Raw genomic sequence first — 12,089 nt, 5'->3', positions numbered from 1 at the left:
TTGACGAAACTGAAAATGAAGCAGTAACGATGGTTTCAGGCCCTCCCTGACTCTGGACACCAGTGACGTCCTAGGACTAAGTGCATCCATCCACCGTGGCCCAGCCGTCCTGGGCACTGGACACTGACTTCCCTTCCAGCAGGCTGCCCCCGCGCCCACCCCCTCACTCCAGGCTGCATGGTGTTGGACCTACATCCTTTCAGATTTACCTCCCAAAGCTTTCCTCTCCTCAAACTGTTCTCAGCTGAGAAGAAATGCCATCCTCTTCCCAGAGACGTCTGCCTCAGAGAAGGGTGGAGGCCTGACTTCCTTATCAACTAGGAGCCTGCTCCAAGCAGAGGGTGGGCCCCACAGCCTAACGGTAAAAGCTGTGCGGCTGGCTCTGAGGAAGTCAGTGCGCAGTCATCCCAGAGAACAGGAGACATGGTCCACAGACAGAGACTGGACACGGCCCAGCCAGTCACACTCCTCAGAGACTCAGCAAGAAAGACACATGTTCAGGAACCAACATTTGGGGATGATTGGGAAAAGCTCCTGGGGATGATTCCAGAGGGGTGTGTATGCTGAAGAGTAACCCCAGCTGCCGCTCCTGTGGACATATGGGAACTGCTGGAAGCGGGAGGTGCTGGCGGCAGGGTACCCTCCAAGGCCCCAGGGCTGCCGCCCGACCGGGTCTTCATGGCAGGTGCGGCCAGCGCACAGGCCCCTACAGAAATGAAGGGCTGGCCTCGGCCGCGGGTGCCCACTGTCTTTGCTCAGGAGATTAGCACTGACGCCAAACTGTAGTTCGTAGTTAAGTCCTGGGTGCTGTGAAGGGGAAGGCACTCCCAGCCGCAGACGCAGGATTTAGGGGGCTCTGCACCCCCAGCCCTTCCCAGCAACACCAAAGCCCATGTGATTATTAGCTCCCAGAAAATGAGAGTGTCTGCCATGAATAAACAGGATGCTATCGGGCTCAGTTTTCATGACATGTGTGCCCAGAAGACCACAACACCTACTGTTAAAAGCTGGTGATCTGCTGGGAATATGGTTATAAGATAAAAGTAACTTGTATGTAAAACTGTGGTTGATCAGAATGGTTTTTAACTGCAGAGAACGCTTTGCCCCTGTAATTCTCTTATAACAAACATGCTGCCAGTGCTTTAAATATGCCTCCCATCTGGACAAAATGATGAATCACTGTTACTTTTATTGTATCAGTGAATGACCATGGCGTATCCGTTCCAAGTGTCAATAAATAATACATTTAATTAATTTCCCCTTAAAATCTATGATCAAAGTGTGTATCACTCAGCTCCTTAAGGAACTGAGAAATCATGAAGTTTTTCCTCAAATATAAAAGAATGCCAGCATTTCTTCAACTTCATCATGTAGGGACATGATGGAAGACACTCCATTAAACGCACGGATAGCAAGTCCTGTCACAGTCTTCACAACATTAGAATTTAGTTTCAGAACTGGTTGGATTCTGGGTGTCTGGAATCCAATGTGACTCAAGATTTGCAGTGATTTTTCACTTTTAGTGTTTAATGTGAAATTTCCACCAATTTAAAAAATGAAATAGGCAAAAACGAGAGACGCATTAGCCTGCCATAGGGGGACACATTCTGTCACTGGGGAGAAATAATGCAAAAGCATGTGAATTCTCTAAAAATAAGATACATTGCTATTAATTCATCTACAACACAAGAAACCTAAGGCACTAACATGCTGGTGAATAAATACATGTTTATGTCTGTCTCTAGCAGCATCACTTTGTATAAAGTCGAGTAGAATACATATTTCAGAAAACATCTTTGTGCTGCTAGTTACTTCATCACCGCGGGTTATTTACATAGAATTCACTTTGCTCTTTAACTTGAAATGTACTATGCAGATACAGCAGGATTGGTCCAAGGGCAGAGGAGACTGGGGATGGAAAGCACGAGAGGACAGGAGCAGCGATTGCACACAGAGCAGGCCCCCACTGGTGGAACACTGACCGCAGCCCAGTGGGACATGGGAGTGGTGGGGGGAAGGGGCCTCGGGCTCCAGGACAGCACTGTTGCTTCTCACTGTCTTCATCCACTGGGGCCGGGACTCTCCCAGCCCAGATGTGCCGGAGCAGAAAGTGTCCCCCACAGCCCGCTGGTCCTGCTGCCAGATGCGGGGCATAAAATATTCTAATTTGTTCCGTTCCAAGCAATGAGAAAGTCACACCATCTAAAAGGAAATGGTACACACACTCTACAATTACTATCAGAGCCAAATCCGTGAGTCACCGAGCCGCCTGCACAAGACAATTTGGCTACTGGAAAATCCTGATTAATGACATTTTTTTTAAACACCAGAGTAACAACTTGACCTGCCAAAAATTACCATTTTTTCATCATTTCACAATTTTTTGCCTTGGTTACCTATTATCTTTTGCGGAGAGTATAAAGGAAGTTAAAATGAAAACGATGTTGCACCTTAACTCAAACCCAAACGCTCCTTCCAAGGTGTGGGGGGAGGGGAGAGGGCTCTGTGGTGCTGGTTTCCAGGCAGAGAAAGGGTCCTTTTGGACGAGGCTGGGGTCCCTCAAGCCATGCTGAGACGCCGGGGAATTTTCTAATAACTAATAAAAATCGATTTACATCTTCAAATAAGAGTCTTCCTTAAGTCATAATCACCAGGTCCGCGAGTTCCAATCAGACACAGTGGCCAACAGGACGCATGAGTTGGTAGCCGTGGGCACAGGCCCCAGACCCCCGGGGCTGAGGCCCCTCAGGAGAGTCCTAGTCAGAAATTCTCTTCGGATGCCAGAAACAGCAGGTGCGCTTTACATTTCCGGCTCCAAAACCACCCACAGCCCATGCTGGCAGAATTAATCACAGGAAGGACTCGCTGCCGATCGCTTTATTTTTGATCGATACGAACCAGCCACACGGACAAGTCCCGAGTTCCGAATCCCGAACCCGGCCGAGTCGCTATCCACCGGGTGGAAACGACACGCAGGAGACCAGACCACGTTCCCGAGAAGCGCGAGCGCCGGAGAAGCGACTCCTGAGTTTCCGACGCAGGTCGCTCCCCGAGCTCATTCTCACCGCCCTCCCCCTGCACACCCGCGGGGCCGGGGGCTCTGCGCCCCGCCGCCCCCTCGCTACCCCCGACTCTCCGCCCAGCCCCCGCCGGGTCCCGTCCACTCTGCTCCGCGACTCTCGGCGCCGCACGCTGGAGAGGGGGCCGGGCGCCTGGCACCCAGCTGGCCCTCCAGGTGGCCCCGGTGCCCGCCGCCCCCACCCCTCGCCGCCCAGGCTGTAATAATGACATCTTCCTTATTTCTCCTGCTACCGTTAGCGAGCGAGCCCAGAACGGCAACAGCCGCTGCCGGGGGAGGCTTGGTTACAGAATCCAGCTCCGGGTAGCGCCTCGCTTAGCAACCGCCCCGAAAAAGCCCCCGCGCTCCGCTCCCACTTGGAGAGCCGGCGGCCACCCTCCCAGCGCGCTCCACCAGCCCCCCGGGCGCCACGGGCGCTGCACCCCGGCTCGAACGACCCTTCCGGCCTCCCTGCTGCGCGACCCCCGCGCCCCTTGCGCGCAGCCCGGTTTCCCGGCGCCTTCCTCGCCTTCCCAGGGGCGGTCGGCGTCCCCCGCCTGCGCCCGGCGGGGGAGGGGGCGCCGTTTGCTGCCTGCCGCCCCCATCTCCTCGCGGTGCCCAGCCGGAGCTCGGCGTGCACCTTTCTCCCGAGTCTCCGCGGGTCCCCCAGGTTGCCTGGCGGAGCTGAGAATGTCACCCCTCAGCGAAGCCCCGCTCTGCGCCCGTTCCCGCACACCCGGCAGCCCAGGATGAGGGGACCCAGCGCACAGGCTGCCTCGGGCTCTTCGTCCCCCACCCGGCCGCCCTCTCGGGGTCCCAGCTGTCCGTCCCGCCGGGCCGCCCTCGCCACCTCCCCCACCCAACCCCCGACGGCTCTCGCGCCCCGAGCCCCGTCCCAGCGGTTCCGGCCCCGGCGGCTCGCACCTTCCTCAGCGCAGACATCCTCGGGCACTCCAGTTCAGCAGATGCGGGGCGACATGGCCCGTCCGCCCGTCAGTCCGCCGGTCCCCGAGTCCCCGCCGCTACCGCCGCTCCGACCCGCTGGAGCCCGGCGCACGGTCGCTTCTCACGGCCGGCGCCTGCGCACTGGGCGCCCGGGGAGGCACTGGCGCACGGGGGGGCGGCCGGCGCGCGGCAGCATCTGGAGAGGGGCTGGGCCCGCGCCTGGGGGAGTGCCAGGCTTCGGCGCCGCGACCCCTGCCCGCGCCTGCCGCCCTGCTGCCCGGCGCGCCTGGCGCGCACGGCCCGGGGAGCGCGCGCACCGCCCGGCCCGCCAACTGTTGCGCGGGGAGCCGCGGGTCACGCGGGGACGGCGGGGGACCTGAGGCTCCCGAGCGGTCTCCGGGGGCAGCGGCCTCCCGGCTGCGCGCGGAGCAGGTGCTCTGGGCGCTGGAAATTCAGCGAGCGGGTCCGACGCGCACCAAGACACCCAGCACAGCGCGGCGGGTTCGGGAGAGGGAGGAATGGCACGCGGGCGCATGGTGCGAGGGTTTCGTGGACGGGGTGAAGTCTCCACACCCAGGATGCTCGTGCGGCGCAGAGGACGCGGAGACATGTGTATCCTACATGCTGGCACGAGTGTCGCTGGGCTGCCCCTCCTGCTATCGCAGGCGCCTGAACCGGCCCCCACCTTTCCACTCGCGCCCTTCCCCGGAGAGGAACGTGCCGCCTGTCTTCGCAGGGAGGAAGGGCCCCCATGGCGTCCCCAGGCCCAGGAGCAGCGTCTCACTGTTGGTAAACCTGGGGCGACGGGGGTCTGGCCGCCTTCTCGCGTCCGCTCCCAGCGCAGACCGCACCAGCCCAGGGATGAGGAAGGAGAATGGTTCGGTGGAAAACGGGCTCTCACAACCTGCAACGAACTGGAAAATTTAGCCATGTCGTCTATTTGGATAGCCAGGGGGAAGGAAAGTTACCACGGCCTAGCGTGAAGCCGCGGTACGGGTAACCGGAGACCACCTGGCTTCCTTTCCGCTTATGGCAGCGTGTTACCTGACCTTGGCAAGTCCCAGAGCCCGGGTTTCCATAAGCCTGCAAAACGAAGCTTACCACGTCTCTAACTGGGCTGTTGTGAAGTTTAAATGAGATTAAACAAACAAACAGACAAACACGTGAAAGCTGCTAGAATAAGAGAAAACACCAAGAAGAAAGTTTATAGGAAAATGGACAGGAATTAGAATATGAATCAGGAATCCCTTCCCCCTGGAGAAGGGAATGGCAACCCACTCCATTATTCTTGCTTGGAGAATTCCATGAACAGAGGAACCTGGAGAGCTACAGTCCATGGGGTTGCAAAGAGTCAGACACGACTGAGCGACAAACACAAACAGAATAGGAATAGAGAATCAGGCTACCAAAATTATTTGGGATAAGACTAACCAATCTTTTATGAAAATTTCAAGGTCTTTAAATAAGAGCACTGTCTCCATAATATTTCTTCATATAATTGACCACTCCTCTTAATCAACTGAAGCTTATCTTCACAGCAGAGTTCCAAATGCTGAGGGAGTGGATACAAGATGAACTAAGAAAACCTGCCCACAGTCATGTTTCTCGTTAGTTTTTATCTTCCAACTTCTTTTCTCTGTCAAAACCAATGAATTGTATGTCTCAAACCTCAACCACAAATCTAAATCCTAGATCAATTTTTTACTTTAAAATGTACTTTCCCTTTAGTTCCCTCCTATCCATATTTGTCCTCATCCTTTCATCTTTTTTAAGTGAATTAATTTTATATTGGAGTATAGTTGATTCACAATCTTGTTTCAAGTGTACAGCAAAGTGATTTAGTTATACATATACATGTATTTATTCTTTTTCATATAGGTTATCACAGAATATTGAACTCCCTCTCTATAAGTAGGTCCTTCATCCTTTCATCTTTAAAAAATTCATTTATTCATTCATGCAAGAGCAAAAACAAAAATTAGAGTGTGCTGAGTGCTCAACATGTCCATCCATATGTGAGCACAACAGAGAAGCCTTCTCTGGCCCCTGGAGCTTCCAATCACTTTTTTAAAATAACACAGTAACATACAATCACAAATTATAATTACTTTTCTAAAGGAAAGTAGAGGGTGCTATTCAATGTATAAATGGCAATCACGCAGCTCTAAGATGAGAGGAGAACCTTTTGTGGAAATCTTCATTAAGGCTTTATCTTCCTCTGGGTTCTCTCACAAGCAGGTTGTGGGATGTGGCTTTGGGTGCAGGTAGGTCATTTGGGAGGGTGATGCAGGAAATGAGAAAGGAAGCAGGAAGAGTGAGACAAGGAGCAAAGGAATGTTAATAGGATGTGTTATCAAGCTGGCCATCCCTGTGGCGAGTGGGATCTCAATCTGGCTGGGGATCCCCAAAGGCACCACATGGAATGCCCCTCAGAAGTGCCTGCCTTCAGTTGAGGCTGGATATTTTTCCATCTGATTTCCATCTGCCAATAATTGCCTGTTGCTCCCCCCACCCCAGGTTCCTTGACTGAGTAAGTCTCACAGCTTCAGAGAAAGACCTGTAGGGTTTAAAGTGCCTACAGGTGAGTGCAAGGGTCTCTGCAGAAGAACCAGCATGCAGTCAGAAAGCCACTTCTACCAGAGCCCTGAAGAAGGAATAGAATTCAGGTAAGAAGAGAGCAGGGCAGGGAAATTCTTTCAGATAGGAGGAAGAGCAGGTGTGACGACCTAGGGGAAGAACAGTCAGAGGGAGCAAGAGAGAAAATATGAGTGCATCTGGAGAACAAGTCAGGGGTGTTCAAAGGACACTTAAAGGACTCTGAGTTGTATCTTATATAAGGTGAAATTTGATGTAGGATTTTTAGCAGGGAAATAAGATGTTCTGCATGGGGAATCATGTCATCTGTGGACAAAGTTGTATTTCTCCCTTATCAATTTATATACCTTTTCTTTCCTTTTCATGTCTTATTGCATTACCTAGGACCTCCAGTACAATGTTGAAAAGAGGTGAGAAGGGTATCCTTGCCTTGTCCCTGTTGGTGGCAGGGTGGCATCTAGTTTTTCACCATTAAGTATGATGTTGTTGTTGTTTTTCAGTTGCTGAGTCATCTCTGACTCTTTGTGAACCCATGGACTGCATCATGCCAGGCTCCTCTGTCATCCCCTGTCTCCCAGAGTTTGTTCAAATTCATGCCCGCTGAGTTGGTGGTGCTCTCTAGCCATCTCATCCTCTGCTGCCCCCTTCTCCTTTTGCTGTCAATCTTTCCCAGCATCAGTGTCTTTTCCAGTGATTGGACTATTCACATCAGGTGACCAAAGTCTTAGAGTTTCAACTCCAACATCAGTCCTTCCGATGAATATTCAGTGTTGATTCTCTTTAGGATTGTCTGGTCTGATTTCCTTGCAGTCCAATGGACTCCCAAGAGTCTTCTCCAGAACCATTCCAGTATGATGTTAGCTATAGGTTTTCTGCAGGTGTTCTTTATCATGTTGAAGAAGTTCCCTTCTCTTCCTAGTTTGGTGACAGTTTTATCATGAATTTGCGATTTTTACTGGATTTTGTCAAATGCTTTTTCTGTAGCTATTAATATGACCATATGATTTTTCTTTTAGTTTGTCAATGTGATGGGTTACATCCACTGACGTTTGAAGCACAATGAGATTTTTAAACGGGTATTTTAACTGCTATGAGGAGAAGAGATGGAAGTGGGGTGGGAGTGAGGAAACAAAAGTGGGATTGTGGAGATCAGTTTAAAAATGCCTGGATAAACCATAGTGAGAGATGATGAAGACATGAACCAGGCAATGTAAGTAAGAAATGATGTAGGAAGGACACACTTGCTGTGATTTTTTCAGTGGGTCATGGGGGAGAGACAAAGAGGAGAGGATGCCAATGAATCCCAGGTCTCTGCAGCTGGGTCGGTGGGTGGTGCTTCTGGGAGACCACTGAATGGTACGTGGACACTGCCAAGTGTGGGCTAGCTATGGAATGTGAGGTTCTATGACTTCAGCAAGAGCAGTTACAGTGGCGGGGGATGGAGACACAGCTGGGCAGCAGAGTCAACTGAAGGTTGAGACTGACCTTTGATGGAGGTGGGGACTGACTTTGTGGTCAACTCTTTTGAGAAGTTTGGGTGTAAAAGAGATGAAAGGAACAGGGCTGGAGGAAGAGAGATGGTTTCTGGGAAGATCTTGGTGTATGGTTAGAAAGACCAGAGCTGCTTGACACTGCTGGGAAGCTGAGGTAGAGAACAAGGTCATGATGAGACCTAATCAAGGACAGTATTCTGGACATTCCCTCTCTCGTACACCATCTATTGTTAAATAGACTTAATTTTTTTAGAGTAGTTTTAGGTTCACAGAAAGATTGAGGGAAAGGTACAGAGATTTCCTATATGCCCTCTTCTGCTACATGTGCACATCCTCCCCTGCTATCAACATCCCCACTACATGGTCCATTTATTACAACTAATGAACCTATGTTGACATGTCACTATCACCCAGAGTCCTAGTTTACACTGGGCTTCATTCTTGGGGTTGTATATTCTGTGGGTTTAGACAAATGAATAATAATGTTTCCACCATTATAATATCAGAGAGTAGTTTCACTGCCCTAAAAGTCCTCTCTGTGTCTTCCCTCCCAACCCAATCCCTTGCAACCACTGATCCTTTTACTCTCTCCATAGTTTAGTGTCTTCCAAAACATCATAGAGTTAGAATCATATACAATCTGTAGCCTTCTCAGATTGGCTTCTTTCACTTAGTGATATGCATTTAAGTTTCCTCCATGTCTTTTCATGTCTTTTGATAGCTCATTTCTTTCTAGCTGAATAATATACCATTGTCTGGATGCACCTCAGTTTATTTATCCATTCACCTGCTGAAGGACACCTTGGTTGCTTCTAAGTATGGCAATTATAGATAAAGCTGCTATAAATATCTGTGTGCAGGGTTTTCTGTGCACATAAGTTGCCATCTCATCTGGGAAAATACCAGGGAATGAGATTGATGGATCATAAGAGTATGTTTCATTTTGTAAGAAACCCCCAAGCTGTCTTCCAAAGTGGCTGCACCACCAACAATGATGAGAGTTCCTGCTGCTCCACCCCCTTTATGTTGTCAGTGTCTGGATCTGGGCATTCTCTTGGATGAGTAGTGGTGTCTCATTGTTTTAAATTGCAACCTGTGATGACATATATAATGTGGAGCAATACTTTGGCCACCTGATGCAAAGAGCCAACTCATTGGGAAAGACCTTGATGCTGGGAAAGATTGAAGGCAAAAGAAGGGGGCAACAGAGGATGAGATGGTTAGATAGCATCACTGACTTATTGGACATGAGTTTGAGTAAACTTCAGAAGATAGTGAAGGACAGGGAAGCCTGGCGTGCTGCAGTCCGTGGGGTCGCAAAGAGTCGGACACAACTTAGGGACTGAACAACAACCTTCAATATGCTTACTTATCATCTGTCTGTCTTTGGTGAGAGGTCTGTTAAGGTCTTTGGCCCATTTTTAAATTGTGTCATTTGTATTCCATTATTCATCTTCAGTCTCAACTTAATCAGACCTTTCAGCACATAAATTTGGTGTGTACGGCGAGTGTATTTTCTAAACAACTCTCTGTCAATTATATGCCTGTACGTGTGTTCTGTCTTTACGGACCCTCCAGCTGCTGCCCCATCCTGGGTCCAATAGAGAGGTCTGCATCCAGTATCTTGCGTTTCTCTCCTGCAGTTAATTCTCTCTACTGAATTCCCAGCAAGCTTCTGCCTCTGCCACTTCAACAAAATGACTGTAATCAAGGTCACTGAGAACTTTCACTAGATGAGTACAGTTGTCTGTGATGGGTCCTCATTATCACTTCCGACCAGTGATGACATGGCTTGGCTTCAGGACAGTTCACTGTCCTTCCCTACCCCCTGCCCACTCCCTCCTCATCTCCCTACCTTGCAGGAGTTAGAACCCCTCAAAGCTGTACTTGAACTACTTCTCTGTCTACACTCCCCCTTAAGGCTTTAAATGCACCTGCAGCCGACTGGCCCAGCTGCCTATCCCATCCAGGTCCTTTCTGTTTCCTCGAAAATCACTCAACTGCCTGATCCATGCCCACATTCACACATCCAAGGAGCACCCCAAACTGCATGCCACCCAACAGTGACTGCCCCCCACCCCCAGGAGGTTTCTCAACTCCTGGGAACCACTCCAGCCTCCCAGTTTCTAGACCAAAACCTGGAGCCAGGCCATACCTCTCCTGCCACAGCCACTCTCAGTCAGTCAGAAAACCTCTCTTGCCCTGTCTTCACACGAATCCAGATCCAACCACCTCTTCCCGCAGCCACCACCCTGGCGTTAGCTACCGATGGCCTTCTCACTGCTGTGGACTCGAGGTGCCCCTGCTTTCTTCAGTCTGCTCTCAGCTCAGTGGCTCGGCCAGCTTCTTCAAAGTGGGTGTCAGATAGTTTCACTCCTCTGCTGCAAACCAGCATATCCTCCCCCTAATCCCCTGCACCTACACGACCTTGCCCAGCACTGCCTGCTTTCCTGTCTGAGGGCACTGTCACCGTCCCTCCTCCCTGGGCTCCTGTCGCACCGGTGCCTGCTGCTCCAGGGCTGGGCTTCTGCTGAGTGTCCTTTGCCTGGACATCGCGAGTTTTGCTCTCCCAAATTACATTCGAGGAGGCCTTCCTGACCCTCTTCTACCCAGTCTGAAACCCCTTCCCTGCTTCTAAGGAGGAACCCCAGCTTCCACAGCAGAGCTCCACACAGACAAGCTCTCAGGAAATAATGTTCTCCAAGAAACGGACTCAAGGAAGAGGAGTAAACTATAAACCAAGGTCCCGGAGTAGGTGAGATGGTTGGACGGGAGCGCAAAGCACAAATCTTAACAGTGGACAGAAGAGATCAGCGCCACAGGGATCCGGGGTCAGTGGGCGGCCCTCGGGTTCCCTTCTTCCCGGTTTCCTTTCTGCCTTTAGTCCCAGTTTCTTTCGCACCTCAGGGCCCTGGCCCAGTGGGCGCTCAGCGGACCCTTCCTACTGCCCGCATCCCTGTGCAGCGCTGGGACCCAGAGTGACACTGCAGGCGGTCGGTCACCCAGGAGCACAATCCCGCCCCTCGCTGACCTCCTCCCAATGACCCAGTCCCTGACTCCCCTCTTGCTGACACCCCATCCACCTCCCGCTGACGTACCCACCCCCTTCCAGTGACGCTCTTCTGATGAGCCCATAACACCTCATCCCCTCCAGCAGATTCCCCCACGGTCCCTGTCAGCTTTGCCGGGTTCACGCCCTTCCCTCCGAGCATGCTCGGAGTACTGGGCCGTGCCGGAGCGCGTCAGAGCCAATCCGCAGCCGGTGCGCGACTGATTGGCGTCCAGAGGGCAGAGGCTCCGGATCCTGATTGGGCAAGCCTGCTGTTGTGGGCGGGTCTACAGAGGCGGAGGCCGGAAGTGCAGCAGAGTTGGCTCCTGCCTGGGCTGGGGTCCCCGGGGGCGTGAGGCTGGCATGGCCGCGCTGCGAAGGCACGGTAGGCGGGACCGGGTGTGTCGGGGGACCGGTGGCTTTGGGGAAAGGGGACTCGGGGCTGTGGGGAATGGGGAGTCTGAGGCCTCGGGACTGTGGGGACCCGAGGCTGTGGGGACGGGGACTGTGAGGGACGAGGGAGTCTGTCCTCACAGATGGGGGCTATGGCGTGGGGCGTGGGGGTTGCTGTGGGGGTCGGGACCCGGGACTGTGGGGATGGGAGCTGTGAGGGACAATGGCCGTGAGGACTGGGGCTCTGAGGTACCCGGGACTGTGAGAGATGGGGGTTATGGCGCGGGGTGTGGGGGTTGGTCTGGGGGCCGGGACCCGAGACTGTGAGGATGGGGGCTCTGAGGACAAGGTCTGTGGGGATGGGGGCTGTGAGGAACACAAAGCTTTGAGAGGCGGGGAGGGGGTCTGTGAGGGACGGGGGCTGTGAGGCCTCGGGAGTGTGAGGACCGAGGCTCTGAGGATCCGGGGCTTTGGGAACGGGGGCTCGGGGCACCCGGGACTGTGAGGAACTCGGAGTCCGAGGCCTCGGGACTGCGGGGACGCGAACTGTGAGGAT

General features: G+C 52.5%; 1 protein-coding gene across 5 annotated transcripts in view; it reads left to right on the top strand.

The window, feature by feature from the left end:
- Positions 1-11,455: 11,455 nt before the first annotated feature.
- ERICH1 (glutamate rich 1) overlaps positions 11,456-12,089 on the top strand; it is a 43,444-nt gene continuing 42,810 nt past the window's right edge. For all 5 annotated transcript variants that reach the window (XM_060406967.1, XM_060406966.1, XM_060406965.1 and 2 more), the window contains exon 1: positions 11,456-11,525. In XM_060406967.1, coding sequence (XP_060262950.1) covers positions 11,504-11,525 — 22 coding nt within the window. In that variant the 5' untranslated portion in view covers positions 11,456-11,503. The remainder of the gene's footprint in view (positions 11,526-12,089) is intronic.

This window comes from Ovis aries, chromosome 26 (genome assembly GCF_016772045.2).
Source record: "Ovis aries strain OAR_USU_Benz2616 breed Rambouillet chromosome 26, ARS-UI_Ramb_v3.0, whole genome shotgun sequence".
NCBI lineage: Eukaryota > Metazoa > Chordata > Mammalia > Artiodactyla > Bovidae > Ovis > Ovis aries.
This window is presented reverse-complemented; position numbering and strand designations above follow the sequence as displayed.